The 20,395-nt window shown below is 50.3% G+C and overlaps 1 protein-coding gene across 1 annotated transcript; it reads left to right on the forward strand.

The window, feature by feature from the left end:
* Positions 1 to 7,801: 7,801 nt before the first annotated feature.
* ID3 (inhibitor of DNA binding 3, HLH protein) lies at positions 7,802 to 9,704 on the forward strand. Its single transcript, XM_029226795.1, has 3 exons — positions 7,802 to 8,461; positions 8,576 to 8,658; positions 9,212 to 9,704. Exons 1-2 carry the CDS (start codon positions 7,838 to 7,840, stop codon positions 8,633 to 8,635), a joined length of 684 nt encoding a protein of 227 aa, XP_029082628.1. The 5' UTR covers positions 7,802 to 7,837; the 3' UTR covers positions 8,636 to 8,658; positions 9,212 to 9,704.
* Positions 9,705 to 20,395: the final 10,691 nt, after the last annotated feature.

Consider the following 20,395-nt stretch of genomic DNA (forward strand, 5'->3'; position numbering starts at 1 on the left):
AAGGCCACTGATCTAAATATCTCATTTGGCAGGTGGGGAACCTGATGCCCAAAAAGGAGAAGATTTGTCCAGGGCTGTCAGAGAGTGGGAGAGCCAAATGCAAAAGCCCGGTTTCTAGGCTCCCAGGCTGAGTGTCTTGCATGTACCTCACTGTCTGTACATGGAAGGCCCTGCCCCCAGCCACCTGGAAGCCTTTTGTCTTGAAGCAGCCCCCTTCCTCTCCCAAGCCTGTCCCAAAGACTAGAGAGGAGGGGGCCAGGAGACCCAACCCATTTCCCATCAGGGTCCCAAGGCCACCATCCGGTCCTGGGCCAGGAATTCCTTTCACAGACTGAATTAAACTGAGCCGAAAATAATTCTGAACCCTTGGAAGCCTCCAAGAGCTCCTATTCCTACTCCACCCGGGCCCAGCAGGCCAGGCCTCCCCAAATCTCCTCTCTGCCATCTTCTGGGCTCCCCCAGACTTCCCCTGCCAGCTCCCATCTCCACTCACACGTGTGTAGGGAGAGGGATGTTTAAACAGACTGCCCACATCCCTGTTCCCTCTTCCCAGCCTCTCCAAACAGGCAGGAGAAAGGGCGACCAGAGACGTATTAAACCCAGCACCATCCCTAGGAGCCAACCCAAGAGGGCCCTAGCCAGAGGCACAGAGAAGGAGCCGCCAAGAAACAGAGAGACACGGACACAAAGGGGCAGAGAGTGTGTCCAAGACAAAGAGAAGAAAAAGGATGGATGTTTAGATCAAGAGAAAGGCACGGAGCGAGAGACGAAGAGACGAGAAATAAGAAAAAGTGGAAAAGGCGGCGGAGATGAAAAAGGGATGCCTGAAAAGGAAAATTAGAAGAAGGGAAAGTAGAGAGAAGATAGAGAAATTAGAATTTGAGGGAGAGATCGAAGGAGCAGGGGCGCGATGGGGGAGAGTAGGAGGGGGGGACAAGGAGAGCGCGAGGGGAGACGCGCAGCGATCTGAGGTGCCCTGGCCGCGGGGGTCCCGGGGGGCGGGCCCTGCTCCCGGCGCCTCTCCCCGCCGCGGCGGTCCGAGTAGCCACATTCCTCCGGGTTTCCCACACACTTGCCATCAAAGAGTCCCCAAAGCCCCGGCTTTTCCCGCGCCCCTCCCCCGCCAGGGCCGGAGAAACTATTTTTCACCCCCTCCTGGTCTTTAATCTGTTGTGGGGAAAGAAAGCGGCTTTTGTTGGGCAAGGGGCTGTGCGGAGGGCGGGGCGGGGGCGCCGGCGATTGTGTGTCCCGCAGCTGCGCGCCTGGGGCCGCCGGGGTGGGGCCGCCGGGGCGCGGGGCCGGAGCGCGGGCGCGGAGGGCCCGGAGGTCGAGCCGGGTAGGGGTGGGGCGCAGGGGCGCGGGGCGGACGGCCTGGGCAGGTCGACGGGCCGGAGTGGGGGCAGCCGGGGCGCGGGGTGCGGGCGGGAGGGTCGCAGGGGCTGAGGGGGTGGAGAAAAAGGCCACCCGGGCGCGCAAGCCCATTGTCCTCTTGGCCCTGTTCTGCACCAGGGCCGGAGATTGGGGGAAGATGGACACTCGTTGAAAGGGCAGATGGGGAGAAGGCTGCACACCCGGAGGAGGTCGTATACTCAGGCAGGGGGCCATGAGAACTCTGGGAGACACACCACACTTTTAAGCAACAATCAGGGAGACAAACACACACACGCACACTCTCTCTCTCACTCTCATCAGGGACACAGACACACAACCCTGAGGAAGGGTCCCACAGCCAGAGAGAGGCCAACAACACACACTCAGGGAGAAACACACATTCAGAGAACAACCCACTTACTCAGACACACACACACACACACACACACACACACACACACACAGCCTAACGCCATAAAGCTCTGTTGAACAAAATGGATTTCCGATATGAATTTCCTTCTCCTTCCAGCCCCAATTTCTCCTTAAGACAGGCCCCCATTCTCCAGCATTTGCTTCCTTTCTCCCTCCAGTTGGTAGCCTGGCTCATGCTTCAAAGCAAAAGCTCTGGACTCAGGCAGCCCTACTCTGCCTCCCGACAGTTGTGTGACCTTGGGCAAGTCACCTCACCACTCTGAGCTTCAATGGATACGAGGGTTGAGAGAGATAATATAAATAAGATGCCTGACTCGTTGTTGGCACTTGGCAAAAGTTATCCCTTATGAGCCTGCTGATGCGTGGGCTGCTGTAATGATGACACTCAAGGGCGGCTTTGGCCGGCAGGAGGCTCTCTCTGAGCTGCAGCCTCTGCCTCTGCTTTCTGGCACCCCTGCATTTCCACCTCAGTGCCCCATTGGGCGTGGGGGAGACTTTTCCTCTCTGACAGGGTCAGCTCTGTCCCCAGGCCGGATCCCTCCCATACCTACCCTCGCAGCTTTTGAACTGCTGCTGGGATCTAGGCCAACACAAGACAATATCTGAGCAGGGTGAATGTTGCTTTTCAAGGCCTTTTTTTTTTTTTGCCTTCATCTTTTCTTGCCTTGGATTCCATCATCTTTCTAAAGCCTTTCCTGAACCCCATTAGTGGGAGCCCAAATCCAACTGTCAGCCTCTGTCTGCGACAAAGAACATCCCCTAAGTGGTCTCCCAAAAGTGATTACTGGGGTGGAACTTAATTCAGTACATCTTTACTAATTGCCCACTCTGTGCCAGGCACTGTGAGGGATACTGAGACCAGGAAGACAGATATGACATGATTACAAAGCAGGTGAGCTATAAGCCCCATATGGTGGTTGGAAGTGTTCAAAGAAACCATGAATGAAAGTGCTTTGGAAACAGCAAAATCTCTGCAACATATTCGTTGCCTTTTGCTATTTGTTAAATCAGAGTTAAACTCCTACATAACTTACTGATGCTCTCCAAAGTCTAGAAGTTCCAAACTTTTCTTAACAGGGAAATGAGGTTGTCCCTGTCTGTCCTCATTAGCCTAGAAATGCTAGGGTGAGGAAACTAGCCCTTGTGTGTCTGGACGCTGTGTGCAGTTTGGATGTTTGTCTCCATCCTTGTATGCATCAATGTTTGAGCCACAGGCTTGAGTTCAAATTTTGATTATTGGAGTTTTGTGCCTGCTAGCTCTGTGGACAAATCTCTTTGACCTTTGTCATGATATCTACCCCCAAAAGACTATAGAGAAGATTATATGAGATAGAATTTATAAAGCAGCAGCACAAGATAGGTTCTCAGAAAACAAACTCTCTTCCTACTTTCCTGTGGTTGTCCACCCACACACACCCCAGATGCCAAGCCAGCCCCTGGACATCCCATGGTCACTGCCTACCTGCTGACATAAGGGGTTAGTTAACTTCAGGGTGGGATGGCTGGACCAAGCTAGTCTGGCTTTGGGTTGAAAGAAGGAGAGAGGGAGGAAACTCAACTCCCAAGTTGACTCCTAAAAACAGGAGTAGTCAGCCTGCACTTTGTTTAAGAATAAACATCCCTGAAAGCATGGACAGGAAGGCTTTTAAGGGGGGGGAAAATTTCCAAGAAATTTCCAATGCTCTCTGAGTCTCCCTACTTAGAAGACATTTCCTAATACCTTGGTGTCTGTCTTCCAACCTAATGCATGCCCCCCCCCCTTGCTTTTCTCTATCCAGTGGAATAAAACCCTCTCAGGTCCAAACTACCTTCCTAGGAGGTCCCTTGAAAGGGCAGAAGGAAAAGCATAAACACAGAAGGATAAAAGTTTTGAGACAGGCAGACCTGGGTGCAAATCTTAGATCTGCAACTTATTAGCATGTGACTGTGGGCAAGCACGTTAACCTCTCTGAGCCTCAGTCTCCTGGTGCGTAAAATGGGTCAATGAGATAATGTATGAGAAGGCAGGTGGGACTTGGCAAATAGTTCAGATTCAATGAAGGATGATGATGATGGTGGTGGTGGTGGCAGCGGCAGTGGCGGCACCAAGACCTTTGAACTGTAGAGTAGCCCATCTCGGAGGCCCCTGAAATCCCCATTCCTATAAGGACTCATGCCTTAGATCCAGATGCTCACCATAGTCCCCTTCGCAGTATTTCACATGTTCCTGAGACCAGACTCAGCAGGAACCATTAAGCTCACTCGGTACCACCTATCTCACTCACCAGGGGCTACATCACATCATAGCACATGAAAATAACTAATTGGTTCCTACGACACTTTCCATCCCTTGTCCTCTTGATCCTCCCAGCTGTAAATAAGGTCGGTGGATATTATTTTTCACCCCACTTTACAAGGAGACAACTGAGGCAGAGGGAAGAATAAGTAGTCCATCCAAGGGTTTCAGCCTTGATTCTGAATTCCCCGTGCTCTTCTTGTATCACATGAGTCTCAAGCAGTAGTTTGAGGTCTAGCCTTGCTTGGGGGAGGAGAAGGGGTATGTTCTAAGTGTATGGCTGGGAAGTCCTCCGCACACCTTTACATGTACTTTGTGAGCCAACAGTTACATATTTAAAAATGCAGCATCTGGGGATGTCCTGAGACTACAGCAGACCACCCTAATGCTAAGGAGAGTTAGAGGGCAGAATGGACAGGAAGCCAAATGAGGGGGAGGTCTGGGTCCTGGCTACAGGTCAGCAACTGACATCCAGAGTAACCTTGGGCAAGATTTGGGAGTTCCCTTGATCCCCACTTTCAACATTAATGGCAAAAAATAGAAAGGTAGACAAATAGATAGAAGCTCAGTTTAGGCAAAAAGACATCTGCAATTCTCATCATCATTACTTTGGCTTTGAAATCGACAGCTCAGAGACCCCCGACCACTTTTCAAAATTTTAAAGACAAAGCAGTATAACTTAATAGTTCTGCCAACTCTTAAAAAAATCAGAGAGCACAACACTGACTTTTTTCCTTTTCTTCTTTTTTTTTTTTTTTTTTAAATTTTGGCAAAGAAAGATTCAGTTCCTGGAAATGCTTACAAAATGATTCCTGACACTGGGAGGAGATAGTTAAAAAAGGAAGAAGACGAAAACTTATAAACATATACAAATAAAGGCAGAAGGTGGCAAGAAAGAGAATAAGCAAAAGAAAGAAAAGAAAGAACTAAAAGAGATAGAAGGAAAAAAGACTTTAAAGGGCCCCAATTCAAGAACGTTATCAAGTTCTCAGCGTCTGCAATTCACAAGCCGCTTGCGGGTCGGGGCGGCGCAGACCCCTCCCCTTTCTCGGGTGTCGGACGCTCATTGGTGGGGACGGCAGTCGCCGGCCGGTGACTGCCCGAGGAAAGGTTGCCTGGGACACGCATCCCTGTGTGAACGCATGACGTCCCACCCTGGCGCCAGGCTGTCTGGGGCTGAGTCTTAGATCAACACAGCTGTGGGACCGGGACCCACAGCTGGGCAAAGGAGCGGATTCCTCAACAAAAAATAGGATTGTGAGAAAAGTTCTGAAACAAAAACAGCGCAGACAAAAGCCTTAATGACATCCTTTCATAAAAATAAAAAATGCAAGAGGGGGGAAAAAGCTGGTAAAAGGAGCAGAACTGGGAACAGAAAGTTCAGAGGCATTTGGAATAAGAGACTGAGGCCCCACCATCGCTAAACAAGTTGCAGAAGGCCTGAGCTAGCCCTCCAGTCCGCTGTTGGGAAAAAGAAGTCTTTTGGGCTCAAACTTTATTCAGTGGTCTCAACCGTAACCCATTTCTTTCAGAATTAGAATCTTACATTGGAGAGTATCCTTAGAGGTCATTTGTTTCCCCCTCCCTCAATTTTACAGAAAACGAAGCCCAGGAAGGAAAGAAATTCTTCCAAGGCCACATTGCAAGTTACTGACATGACCAGGACAGAATTCTGCTTGCTGATCCCGGCATCCCTCTCCTGCCTATGTCACCCAGCTCATGGGCATTTCACCCTGAAAGCATCTTGGGAGATAATGTGAAGGTGCTTTGCAAATGGCTGCACAAGCCTGAGGCAGCAGTGGGTAGTAATGGGGGAGGGAAAAGGAGAGAGAGGAATCTGTGTGGTCCTATGGACTGAGCACCGACCACTCAACCGGCCACTTGCTGGGTCCTCGGGCACCCAGGAGACTAATGGATGTGAGGCACAGAGGTGACTTACCCAAAGTTCACATTATTAGTAAAAAAGAATGGGAATTTGAACATAAATCTGCCTAGCTCTGAAGGCCATGATATTTTCCAGAACATGGGCTTGACTATTTTGCACAAACCACGGAAGTCTGCGTGACAGAAAAGTGTTTTTTATTTGGTCATTCAGGAGTCCGCATAGCCACCATATTCCCTTCCCAAGACCAAATAGCTGGCATGCTCTTCGCTTGACATCTGTAGCCTACATAGACTGATCTGTCCATTCATGGGATATTTTCTTATACCAAAGAGCCTGTCCTGGAAAACATTTATATTTCAGGAAGAAGTCTTTCAACTCTTTCTTGGGACACAGAGTCCTGTGGTATGACAGCAAAGAACAAGGATTCAGGGCTGGCTCTACCATTACTTGTCGTGTGACCTTGGAAATATTTTATAACTCCTTTCTGTACCCTTTACCATCCCACACCTGCCTGTCCAAATTTCATAAAGCATTAGACTTCTAGAGCTGGAAAGGATTTTAAATAATCACTTAGCACCATTTCCCCATTTTGTTCACAAGGCGACTAAGGCCAGGGTACCTGGGCTTGTTCAAGATCACATGACAAATTATTGGCAAGGCTGGTATGTTGAATCTAGGACTCCTAATTCCCAGTCCAGTGTCCTTTTTACTATGACTATTTTGAGACTCTCCTAGCTCTGAGCTCCCATTGTCCTGTTAATCAGTGCCACATACTATAGAACTCTTAATTGTTTCCTGTGTTAATCTTGTCTCCCCAAATTGTGAGATTCTTGAGAGCAGGAGCCACTGTTTTATGTGAAGCAACTCCATAAATATTTACCAACTGACTGATTAAAGAAGCAACCATTGGGAGATCCCACCTGGCCAGTTCCATGATGGAAACCAGCATTCTGAGGCTGCAGATTCCCAAAAGTCCTTGGAAATGACAAGATGACAAGCAAAGAATACTGAATGCAATGTCCCGTTGCGATACGGGGCTTACTTGCCTGTCCCGTGGTCCCTTTCCTGGACTCTCAGATAGAGCTGGAGCCATTTCAGCAAGGGTAAGAATAATCCAGTCCAGGTGGCCTGCCCTTCCATAGCAGACAGGGATAGACAATAGAGTGATGAAATTACCAAACTATTGTTTTCCGCATAGAGGTGTGTGGAGAATGGGGGAAGGGAGAAGTGAGAGTTAAAAGAGATTTGCTGACCTAATGGGAGCTCCTAAAAAGGTTATTTAGAAATCATCCCTTCTGCACCCCCATTCAAAACCCTGTCCAAACTTCTAATCAAACTCACTTCCAAAATATAACTGGGCATATATTTGGCTCCTTATGGAGTGCATGGGGCCAGAGAATGGGAGCTCTCTTCCTTCCCCATGCAAAAAGCACGATTCAGGCTGCTTTCTTCTTTTTTTTTTTTCTTTCCCCCTGTTGCTCAAATAAATAGTGTTCTTTGCTCAAACCCCCTTCCCCTCCTCCTTCTGCAATCTCAGCGCCTAGCCCAAATCTGTTTTCTTCATTGTAACCTCAGCTTCACCGCAATTAATTTTTTTCCCCTCTGGTCACAAGATAATTCCTGACGCCAGTGAGTCTGGAGGTCAGACGAACAGCAAATTGGGGAACAAGGCGGCACTAATTCCTTACAAGTTTCCCTTGAAAAATCTTTTGCTTACCAAAAAAAGAAAAAAAAAAGCTTCTTTGCTGTTCGGGGATTTACGACCTTGGAGGACTGTGAGTTCGAACCAGTGTTGGGCTGTGGGTGGACTGGCAGGGGGCACGGGAGCTCTAAGATCTGGGGCGCTGCCAGGAAAAGGCAAATTCTTAAAGTTAATGGTTTTAAGTGATTTTTTAAATCCTTTCTGGCAAAGAGGCCCGCCTCTCCTCTGCATCAGCGCTTCCTCATTCTTTGAATCCGCGGCTCCGCGGTATTCGGCGTCAGACCCGCCAGAGGACGCCTGTTTGCAATTTACCCGGGCTGTGAACGCCCAGGGTCGACGGAGGCGGGGCCAAGGAGGGCTGTTTTGCATAAAGGGGCGTGCCTTCCAGGCGGGCTCTATAACTGCGGATCTCCGTGAGAGTGCGCGCGTTGCTAGCTGCTCAAGGGGTTCTTTGGCTTTTTTTCTTCTTTCGGCACTTCCAACCTCATTCCTCAATATGAAGGCGCTGAGCCCGGTCCGTGGCTGCTACGAGGCGGTGTGCTGCCTGTCGGAACGCAGCCTGGCCATCGCGCGGGGCCGCGGCAAGAGCCCGGCAGCTGAGGAGCCGCTGAGCCTGCTTGACGACATGAACCACTGCTACTCGCGTCTGCGGGAACTGGTACCCGGAGTCCCGCGAGGCACTCAGCTTAGCCAGGTGGAAATCCTGCAGCGCGTCATCGACTACATCCTCGACCTTCAGGTGGTCCTGGCCGAGCCCGCTCCTGGACCCCCAGACGGCCCGCATCTTCCCATCCAGGTGCGCGTGGGCGTGCTTGGAGCAGGGGCGGGGCTGAGCTCCAGGGCAGGGATGCTGCGGGACCCCTAGAACTTCCTAGCGCCGTGCATAACTCTCCCGTTTTCCTTCTCTCAGACAGCCGAGCTTGCTCCGGAACTTGTGATCTCCAACGACCAAAGGAGCTTCTGCCACTGACCTGGACGTCCTGGCGCCTCCAAGTGAGTATCCACGCCTTCTCCCGGGGGCGGGGAAGGGAGGGCAGCTGGTGCTTAAATGGCAAATCCTGGAGTTGGTAGGCCTTTTAAGGGATTACCGCGCCCCCTCGGTTTAGGGAAACCGAGTCCAGAGAGGTGCAAGTGACTTGCCCGTGGTCACATCAAATGAATGACGGAACCACTTCCCATCCAGTGTTCGTTTCAACCTTAAACACACGGTGTCCCTGCCTTCCCTAGTGGCCAGAGACGCGAGAAAGTAGGCGCGGGTCCGACTAAATAAAATAGCCAGTTTGTTTGTAGCTTGGAGTCCTTAAAGGATCCGTGTGTTCCTCAGCCCCCTCCCAGCTAGTGTTAATTCCAAGAGGGAGGGATGGTGCAAACTCCGCCTGTGGTCCTTTGGCGCCAACTGGGTGGGGGCAGCGTGGGGCGCGGAGTTATCAGCTGGAGGTAGAGACCAAGTTTCCTTCTTGGCGCCGGCCAGTCTGCGGCCGGCCCCCGCCTCGGCGCGCTCGGCGGAAACTGACGGCTCCCTGGTCTTCTTTCCTCCCCCGCCCAGAACGCAGGTGCTGGCGCCCGTTCCGCCTGGGACCCGGGACCCTCTACGGCCGGAAGCCCGAGGGCATGGATGGGCCCCAACCTCGCCCTGCCCACTTGACTTCCCCAAACCCCTGCCTCGAGGCTGGACCTGCGCCCGGGAGCGAAGGACTGTGAACTTGGGTGGCCTAAAGAGCCAGAGCTAGCTCTGGGCACCAGCTGGGCAACCTCCCCCAGCCCTCACCCCACCCCCAAGTTTAAAGACTGTCTTTCAGTGTGTGGAGGTGTATGGGGGGCGGGGCTGGCTGCTCTCCAAACTCTGGCAAGGCAGCGGTAGAGCTGGTCTTCTGGTCTCCTTGGAGAAAGGCTCTGTTGCCCTGATTATGAACTCTATAATAGAGTATTTAGCTTTTGTACCTTTTTTGCAGGAAGGTGACTTTCTGTAACCATGCGATGTATATTAAACTTTTTATAAAAGTTAACATTTTGCATAATAAACGGTTTTTAAACACTTGTGTATGTAATTTGATTCCTTAATGCTAACACTTTTGCACAAGACTGAATTTAAGGGGACTAAATTAATGTCTTGGAGCTTGGGGAAAGCAAATTTGCTTATTCCCTTAAAAGGGAGACGGGAGAATACCCAGCTAAGGCTGGGGAAGGGGGGGAGCCCCACATCCATTGGGTGCAAAGAAGAGCCTTGTCCTGTCTCATTTAACAAGTGAGGGAAGACTGGAGAAGGGAAGTGACTGGCACAAGCTCACCCAGCAAGTTGGGGGCTCAGGATAGAAATCGGGTCTCCTGAGTCTCAGTTCTTAGGTACTTTGAGAGCTGTTTTGCTAACTAGCAGATGGCTGTCTTCTTCAATGTCATTAATTATTCATGATGTCTTTCTAGCAGGGGATGTGGAAGAGAAGCCTCACCTGGTGCCCAGGAAGGGTTGGTGGTTGATAGACCCATTTCAGAATTGAATAAATGGATCATTGGGCTTGGTTTCATTTCCCTCTTCATGTTCTCTGTTTTAATTTTCTCTTGGGCTTTCAAAGTTGGAGAAAATAGGAGAGGGGTCTCTTCCCTCAAATCCTCAGCCACTCTGATCAGAAGGATTTTGGTGCTGGTTGGGAAATATGGGAACAAATCCCTCTACCAGCAGGTAGTTGAAGACTCTGAGCCTAGACTGGGAATTTGAGGAAGAGGCCCTACAGCCCTTATTTCTGGTATATCCTTCTCATAACATCTCCATTGGGAGCCTATTCTGTAAGCATCTTTAGCCCTATTTCAGAAATGGAAAATTGAGACTCATGGATAATGGGTTGGAGCCAGGTTCACACAACCCCTTGAGAGGCAGAGATGGGATTTTAACCTTAACTACAGTGACTATGACAGTAGTGGACAGGAGCAGGGTCTGAGACTGGCTATTCCATGGAGCCAGGCCTGAGAGGCAGAGGGCAAGACTCCCAAACCATGCCACCTTTGCCTCCACCTGGCACTTCCCCAGGTGGGTTCCACCAGGCACCTGGCCTCTCTAGACTCCTGTTTATGATATGATCTCACATGTGTGTTGGCCACTGGCATGAGTTACTTCAATATTTCATAACAAACAGGTCACGTCATCACCCACCTTCATGCCTTAACCCTGGTGAGCTTTCAGGGGCGAACAGGGGCATGTGGAGAGGAGGCAACCTTTGTCTCCGCAAACCACCCTCCTAGTTGACCAGTGTTCTTAACCTGTTTCCTGGTCTTCTCCAATGATCTGATGTAAGGTATGAATGCTCTCTTCAGAAGATACACACACACACACAAACTTTGCCGAGCAATACCATACCTCCAATGCCCTGGGAAGCCCTCACACCCCATGTGAGGAACTCTTGCTTCAAACCAAGTAAGTACAAGACCCAGGCTGGGTCTACCTTGGATCATTTGTTCGGTGTCCTCTGCTGGCTCTGGAGTCAGCCACACAAGGGTGCAAATCCTTGTCTGCCACATACTAGCAGTTGGACTGCAAGCTAGCAACTGTGTCTCTTCAGCCTCAGTTTCCACATCTGTATGAGACTGCTGATATTGAGAAAACAGTTCTGAGGCACCCGGCCCCACATTACACCATTAATTGCAGTAAAGCCAGGCACTGAACTCAACGTCCTGTGCCCTTTCTGCCACAGTATGCTGCTTCCTGCTTGGAAGTTGTGGGACTGTGGAAGGCTAGGAAAAGCTGAATCGCTCATCTGCCATGTGAGCTTGAGCAAGACACCTCACCTCTCAAAGCCTCTCTCCTCCCTTGCTCAGCAGCTGGTGGTTCTTGTACTGCTGCCTCCCTGGACAGAGATAATGGTGTTCGTTGAAATGCATCACACACCTACAAGGTATTATTAAGCTAATTCCAAGGAAACTGCCTGTAAGGTCCTCCAAGACTGAGCTGGTCAGGTGGCTGGGACAAAAGCTGAAACCAGCACACCAATTCATTAGTCATTAGGGAGTGAAAGCAATTTGGCCCTAGGTGAGAAAACTCAGATAGTTGTCTTCTGTCATAAACACCTATCAAATGCCTACCAGGTGCCAGGCTCTATTTTATCTTAATTTTTTCTAATCCTCACCACAACCTAGCAAAGTGGGTATCATTATTCCCATTTTACAGAGGAAACAGATTCAGAGAGGCTGATTAACTTGATCCAGGTCACAAAGCAAGGAAGTGCCACAGCAAGCCACCATCCAGCACCATCTAGCTTCAAAGTCCATGTTCTTACTTCTACTTCAGGCCAATTTTTTCCCCTCACCATTCCCTTTACCTGGCACATATTTGGTCCCCAGTAAGTGCTTGCTGAATGAAAGACATAAGCCCGCCCCAGGTCTCCCTCTTATTTGTGAAATGGGATGATGGTACTCCCTTTGCAGGTGTGTGGTTCGGATTAAAAATAACATGCGTAAAGCGTCTACCAGGCTCCCTGAAAATACAAGATTCACTATTAACTGAGTCTTACAGTTCACTATTGCATCAGCTCTGACAAACGGACTTTTGGAAGAGATTCTTACTGTGTAAATAAAAAAACAGGTTCAGAACAGGCGAAGTAACTTGCCCGTGGCCACACGGCTCCTAAGTAACAAAGCAGGGATTCAAATTCATGCCTGTGACACCGGAGATGGTGCCCTTTCCGAGAAGGCCAGTTACAGCTCTCCTTAGCTGTGGATGTGCCGGACAACCGTTAATTATCTGTCTTCCCGGTCTCATCACCTCTCACGGCTACCACTCTTCTCCATTCCCCAGACTACATCCTAAATCCTCCTTTCGCTCTCTCTTTCTCGCAGAACTGCGCCTCCGGGTCCGCTCTGCCCGCTCCCTGCTCCACTGGGAGAGGCGTTCCCCGCAGCCTCTTCTCTGCGCCGGGGCAGGGGCGGAGCCTCGGCCCACGTGGCCCAGAGCCCGGCTGGGCGGAGCCTAGCTGGCCCCGCCCCCAGCCCGACGACCCGCGCTCCCCCCGCGGGCCCTGGGGGCCGATCGCAGGTGTTCGCTGGCGCCCGGATGTCTGAGCGCTGGCTCCGCTCTGGCTCCGGCTCCCTCCGCAGCTTGCGGGCGGGGCTCCCAGCCCATCCGGAGCCTCGCGGCGCCCCAGCCACTCTGCCAGCAGCGCGGCCTCCCGGTTCCCGGCCTCCCGGCCTGGGGGGCCCCCCACCCAGCGGAGTTGCTGACCCGACTGCTCTCCCGCTGCCCCCAGCTGCGCTCGGGCCGCTGCAGCCTCGGCGCGCCCCCACCCCGCTTCCTGCCTCGGCAGCTTTGCCCGGGCCGGGCTGCCGCCCTGGATCGCACCCCGTTCCTTCCTTCCTTCATTCTTTCAGGCAACTCGCATTCCTCGAGCGCCTGCGACGTGCCCCGCACAAGGCCTCTCCGACCTTCCGAGTGTGGCCCCAGGCCCACCGGGGTCCTCCGGGAAGCCTGTGCCCTCCGCCAAGCCTCTGCCCTCCGCCCAGTCTCCCTCCCCACCCCGCCCGACTCTCCTCCCTGTCCTATTTCACTTGGAGTTTAGCATTTAATTGTTCTCTGATTATTTCTGCTGTTAAGGGTCAGTCAGTGGCAAGGTCAGGGGGTCACTTTGTGACCGAAATCAGGGGTCAGTCTGAAAGTAGAGTGAGGGGTCAGAGTGTGGCCAGAATTGGGGTTCAGCCAGACTGGCAAGGTTTGGAGATAGTGTGGGTAGAAGTTGGCAGCCGTCAGTCTGTGGCTGGGCTTAATAGGCAGGGTGTGAGGGTTAGTCTGAATAGCATCATCGCCCAAGGCTAGTGAGTCAGTCTTTGGGTAGAGTCAGTGGACAGTCTGGATCAGGGTAGTAGGTCACCCAGAGACCAGGATTTAGGGGTTGCCTTTGGTAAGCCAGATAAGGGGAAGGGGGCGCTGTAGCTCTCTGAACTTGGATACATATCCCTCTATGGCTGGGGGCTGACCACAGCCTCTCCCTGCATCACCCAGGCTGTGGAGCTGCCCTTCCAACTGGGACACTCCCTGTCCTCAATGCCACCCTGCTCCTACCTTGTCCCAGAGCCTGGAGGCAAAACCCTCCTTGGGCCAGACCGTGGTCAGACTGGCAGTAACACTGGCCGTGGCAGGGAGGCCTTGGGCTTCCAAGGGATCCGGCCTTGGAGCCACCCATGTTTAACAGGTAAGTTGATGCTCTTCCCTGTACCTTTCTGTCATTTGTTCATAAACCTAAAGGCTGTCAGGGATGGAAGGACCCTTAGAGGTCACACATGTGGCCCAAGAGGGGAAGGAGCCTGCTCAGGGACACACAGCAAATTCGTGGTCAAGACAGAACTTGAGGGAATTCCCTGGCGGTCCAGTGGTTAGGACTCAGCACTTTCACTACCGTGACCCAGGTTCAATCCCTGGTGGGGGAACTAATATCCCGCAAGCTTGGCCAAAAAAAAAAAGACAGGACTCGAACCCATGCCTCCTAACTTTGTATCTAGGAAACTTCGTGTGATACTCTGCCTCCCCAGAGCAAGGATCGTTATTCCCACTTTAGAGGTGGGGCAGCTGAGGCCCGGACAGTCTTCAGGAATCACACAGCTCTCACAGAGGGACTGCCAGGGGCTGGTGCACTGCGCAGACCCCCACCTGAGGATGTGGAAATGTGAAGTCAGGGAATGGTGACTCCCTAAAGCATTGTCTCCTTGTCATTGCCACCCAGCCCCCTCCCTCGCGCCCTCATTAGGAGCAAATGAAACAAGGGTGGCCAAGTGAAGCCAAGGAGGAGAGAGAACACTTTTTAAGAACTGCTGGGGAAGAGCTCAGCTGGGTTCTTATGGAAGCATATGGAACTCATTACCCTAAGTCGAGGTGGTCGCTGGCCAGCTGGCCGTTGGTCAGTTTGGGGCTAAAAGTGTGTGTTGTGTGGCAATGAGGGTACCCAAGGCAGACTCCCCAGAATAACCTGCCTGCTCACCGATCCAGGTTCTTCCTGAACCTGGTTTTGTTTCCAGCCTATGCCATTTTTAGCATTTAAAAAAAAAAAAAAAAAGGTTTCAAGACACTGGGTACTTGGCCACTATAGGTTCTGGGGGGAGGAGACAAGTACTTAGGGACCGTCAAGACAGTCCCCTCCACCACCGCTCACACACGTCTCTTCCCCACCAGGGCCCCTGGCAGTTCTTGCATTGGGTCCAGATGCATGAAGGGTTGATCCCAGCTTCCATCCAGGGTTCATCCAGGTGGGCCCTGAGGGACCTAAATGTTGGTCCTGACTCCTGTCCATCACATTTCCCTCGAAAAGTTTGACTCCACATTCAAAGACAGCATCAAGAAAGTGTTCAAAAGAGGCCATTCACTAGTACACAGCATTTTAGTCTATGTGGTAATGTGAGACCGGGGCACTGCCTCCATTTCACCCCTGTGAGGCTCACAGATATTAAGGGATCTGCCAAAGGTCCCTGGAGTAAGTGTCAGAGCCCAGGTCTCCAACATAGCTTCCACATCCAGTCCTGTTGATGTCTGCAGTTTTTAATTTTATTTAATTTTATATATTTTTTGGTCATGCCGCACGGCTTGCAGGATCTTAGTTCCCTAGCCAGGGACTGAACCTGAGCCACAGCAGTGAAAGCGCCGAGTCCTAGCCACTGGACCGCCAGGGAATTCCCTGCAGTTCTTTTAACTTTGTACAAACCAATGGTCACACAGAATTGGCCTCAGCCAGACCCCGTACTTTCTGTGAGTTTGGGAATCCGACAGATGCTGGCTGAAATCCTAGCTTTGTCATGTATTAGGTATGCCATCACAGGTAAGTTATTTATCCTCTCAGAGCCTTAGATGGCTGCTGTGATGTTTAAAGCAGACAACATATGTAAAGCGCCTGGCACTTGGTAGGCCCTGGGTGATGCCATCCGCAGAGCTTGCTGGGTATGGTTGTCAGATTCCTCATCTATCCGGGTGGCAGTATTGTTGGCATAATCCAATCCCAGCATCTCAGCACTGCCTGTCTAGCATGTGTGTTCTTCAGAGGCCTTTCACACATACACAGGAGTATCTGATCAGCAGGACAGCTTGGTGCCTTGAGGAATAGTGCAGGGGCTTAAAAAGCAGGGCTGCAGTCCGGCATCTCCACACCCAGGCTCTGCCACCTTGGACAAGCTGCTTTACTTCTCTGAACCTCAGAGAACCAGCACAGAGCCACCACAGAGTCCTGCTGAGTATTTAGTGAGGAACTAAAGGTAAAGCACTGCGAAGCCTGCCAGCACATGGAGGCACTCAGTAAGTCACAGATGGAGTTAGGAATAGTCCCGTTTCACAGATGGAGAAACTGGAGTCCCAGAGAGGGTAAGCAACTCATCCAATGTCATAGGGAAAGATCCCCTCACAGACCTAGAGATTAAGAACCAGATCTTCACACTCCCAGTCCGTGCCCAGCTACTACTTTCTCATTATTGGGATTTGTAATTATTTCATGACAAATGTGTTTTCAGCTGGTGGAAGGACAGAGCTTTAGACGCAGGCTCAGCCAGAGCCAGAGCCAGCTTACTCATGAAAGCACCCCTTTTTAGAAGAGAATGGGGGTTGGGGTTTGGGGTAGGAAGGACATGACCCAGAGGCCAGAGGACCTGGAGGCCGAACGTGGCAGGAGATTTGTGATCAGACAGACCTGTCTCTGCCACGTCTTAGCTGTGTGATCACCTCTCTGAGCCTCAGTTTTTTCATCTGCAACTCCCAATAGTACCTCTTTCATAGGGTTGTTGTAGGAATTAAATAAGACAGCAGAGACAGAGTACCTGGCACAGACGACATGCTTGAACTTGGCAGCCCTTATAATTTTGTCAAGATCTAGTGGGGCAGGACCCATCTGCTTCTTTGTCATCATCCTCATCTGTGAATCTTTTTGGATTTTTAAATTTTTTTTGGCCCTGCCACGCAGCATGTGGGATCTTAGTCCCCTGACCAGGGATCTAACCCGCACCCCCCTGCCTTGGAAGCGTGGAGTTTTAACCACCGGACCGCCAGGGAAGTCCCTGTGAATCTTTTAGTAAACTTTCAATTGAACATACAATATTTGGCTACTGAAATGCCTATGAGTGCCTGCAGTCCCCCACTAGCAGTGTGAACTTGGACAAATGCCTTAGCTTCCTTCATCCTCAGTGTCTGCACCTATAAAATGGGGATAATAAAAGTCCCTACTTTGTGAGGATTAAATTAGTTAACACATAGCACTCTCAGTCTAATGCTTGACACGTAATAGGAACCCCCCAAATGCTAGCTGTCATTCCTTATCTTGGCATACCATGTGAAGTGTGTTCTCATACATTCTATAGCCATCTGTGCTTTTATATAGAATCGTAATGTCTCAATTTTTAAAAAATAAAATTGACATTTCAGGAAGAAGTACAGATAGACAATATGTTGAGAGACCCAGAGCCCAGCCAATTTCACACACAGCCACACATGTGTGTGCACACACATACATGAAGACACACGCACACACGCTGTGAAGAAGGCCATGCTGTGCTGTACTGCTTCCTCTTACCTTGGAGAGCTGCCTGCGCCTCCCTCCCGCTCGCTGTGCTCTGTGGAGGGAGACAAGAAGCTGTGCTCACCCCTCAGCAGGAGACTTCCTTGGCCAAACTGACCTGGGAGGAAGCCCTGGCCCTAGCTGGTAACCTGAATATCAGAGCCCAGGTCTCAGTCCTCGTTCTCTCCCCTCCTTGCTGTGCACTAGCTTCACCTCTCTGAGCTTTGGCTTCTCATCCGTGAAGGGGGGCTAACCGTTTCTACCTTTCAGGGCTGCTGTGAGGATTAGAGAAATGCACAAAAAGTGCCTGGCACGTAGTCATTGCTCCATAAGTGAGAGTTCTTCAAAGCCTGGCTGGTTTTTTAACTCAGTAAGAGGTATCTTTTTTATGTTCTTTAATAAAACAGGATTATGGTCTTTGTACCTTATATAATTAATATACTTTATTGCTTTGTTTTTCTTTATTGCTTTTTAAACACATCTGTTAATCCAATAAAGGTGGTTTTTCTCCTAAAACTATCTTCTTTCCTCTTTTATTCATATTTTACAATGTCTGGGCAAGTCATTGAAGCCCACTGAGCCTCAGTTTCCTTATCTCTAAAATGGGAAAAATGCCTTCCTCATGAGATTGTTTTGAGAATTCAGTGAGATGGTGCATGTAAAAGTGGTTTGTACATTGTAAAGTCCAGCAGGTGTAAGAGATTATTGCACCCCCCCTTTCCTTCTCACTAGGCTGAATTCCTCAAAGACAGGAGGGAGTTTTATTTACCTTTGTATCCCCTGCATTGAATGTGTAGCAGTAAATTTAATAAAAACAGTAGTGGTGATAAGAACTTTCATTTCCTGAATACTTACTATGTGCAAGACTCTGGGCTAAGTGCATCTTAATGGAAGGATGAGTGATAGACATTTAAAAGTTTTTGATTCCCTCTGCTGATTATTTATTTATTTTAAAAATATCTATTTATTTATTTATTTGGTTGCACCAGGTCTTAGTTGTGGCAGGCAGGCTCTTTAGTTGCGGCACGTGGGCTCCTTAGTTGCAGCATGCGAACTCTTAGTTGCATCATGCAGGTAGGATCTAGTTCCCTGACCAGGGATCGAATTCGGGCTCCTTGCATTGGGAGCGCAGAGTCCCATCCACTGCGCCACCAGGGAAGTCCCTCTGCTGATTATTTAAAGGTGAAGAGATTGTTTTACTTTTCCCTTCAGCAAGTTCTGTCTTCCATTCTGCAGGCAAATTATTTTTATTTTGGGGTCTTATACATTGGTTGGCCAATCCAGTTGAATAACCATAATAGCAATCTTTAGTTTCTTTATCTATAAAATGGGGCTAATGATCAACTTAACCTCATTTAAATGTGTCCCATAAGTGACAATAACTTTCCCTTACTCCTTCTTTTCCTCTCCACCTAGACGCACCCTTTCCTTGAGGAAGAAGCTGGTGACAGGACAAGGTGATTAAACTGGGTGGCAGAGAGCTGAGTCCCTTCAGTTCTCTATGCTTTTTTTCTTTTTTTTTTTGGCTGTTCCCTGAGGCTTGTGGGATCTTAGTTCCCCCACTGGGGATCAAACCTGCGTCCTCAGTAGTGAAAAGCAGGGAGTCCTAACCACTGGACCGCCAGGGAATTCCCTCTCTGTGCTTTTGTTTCTTTTGTTAATCAGGGTGGCAGATCTTTCTGGAATAATTCTCTGATTCTGAAACCCTGCATGTCCCGCCTCCTAAATAATCTCCCTTTTCTGCCGTAGCTCCAAAGATTCAACTCACCCAAATGCCACATTCCCCCTATGATCATGTGCTGTATATTACAAGTACCTTTAAGTCCTGGGAGGCAGAGTTGTGTGTTCAGGGTTTGATTTCTATCTTTCCAAGCATTTTCTTATCATCATTTCATCTCATCCTTGATAAACCTTTCAAAGTCCCCAAGTCACACATGGGGCAGCTAGGGCCCAGAGAGGAGAAGGGCCTTGGTTAAGGCCACAGAGTGAGTGACAGAGCTGGTCCCATGACCCGGATATGCTATGAGCCCGTCTGAGCTCAGGTCCTCTCTGAGCATCTTGACACCAGGCTTTGTGCTTAATGCTTCCTCACAGTAATTTTATAAAGCAGGTGCTGCCCCCACTTTCCAGATGAGGAAACTGAGACTCAGGCCGGTAAAATAACTTGTCCAAGTCAGAATCATGATATAATCAGGGCTGACTCCAAAGTGTGTGCTTTTTATTGAACACCCTGTGGCCTCTGCAGCTTTGCTGTCTTGGAGCCTGAAAGATGGCCTCTCCCAAGTCTCTGCAGCAGTAGTGTTGTACCCTAAAGCAAGGAGTGATTGCCAAGGCTGACCCCCACGCCCCAGTCTCTCAGCCCCAGCAGCCGGGGTCAGGAGATTCACAGAGCAGGGCACACGAGGGCCCTGCTGCAGCAGTGATCTGCATGGAGGGCCCCCCCATCCCTAAAGCCCATTGTCTCCCCACGAGACAATACAGATAAAGGACCCAGCCTAGTGGTCTGCCGGCATCAATCTGTAACCATGGAAATCCCTAGGGAGACAATTTCAAAGCCCTCCCTGCCACCCTTCACCCTGCAGCTGTGGCTCCAGGAGCCCGGCCTCCAGCAGAAAGGGCACTACTGATAATCACCGCCCCCCACCACTGCCACCACCAAATGGGACACAGCTGGGCTCCCCACAACATACATCCTCCCAGAACTGGTGTTGGCAAAGGGGCCTTGGATGCGTTTAAGGCCTAAATCTTATTTCTTTTGCAAGAAGGTTAGTTCTGTGAGGCTCTGCACTGGTGAGATGTCATTGATTACAGGGTTGGGCACAGGGAAAGTAAGGTCTCAGCGGAATTCTTAACCATGGAACCAGGGCCTGGGAAGGTATTAGGTCTTCAGCGCATGATTTCCCCCTGGTGGCCAGTTGCTGCAATTGTCAGCTTCGGCTCTCAAGAGGAACAAAAATTATTACCTCTTTTTCCTTGGTATTTAGTGTGTTCCAGACGCCCACACGCAGATCTATTCCTCACAGCCACTCTGAGATGTGGGTGTTCTTATCTTACTTATACATGCTGAAGCCAAGGCTTTCAGACGATATCCAGAAGGAAGGAAATGTAGCAGAGTGGTTGAGAGGGTGAACCCAGACTGCCCTGGCTCAGAACCTGCTCCACCATCACCAGCCCTATGATCTTGGGAAAAGTACCTAAACTCTCTGAGTCTCAGTTTCTTCATATGT

Source organism: Monodon monoceros, unplaced genomic scaffold (assembly GCF_005190385.1).
Source record: "Monodon monoceros isolate NGI ecotype Baffin Bay Population unplaced genomic scaffold, NGI_Narwhal_1 Super_Scaffold_18, whole genome shotgun sequence".
NCBI lineage: Eukaryota > Metazoa > Chordata > Mammalia > Artiodactyla > Monodontidae > Monodon > Monodon monoceros.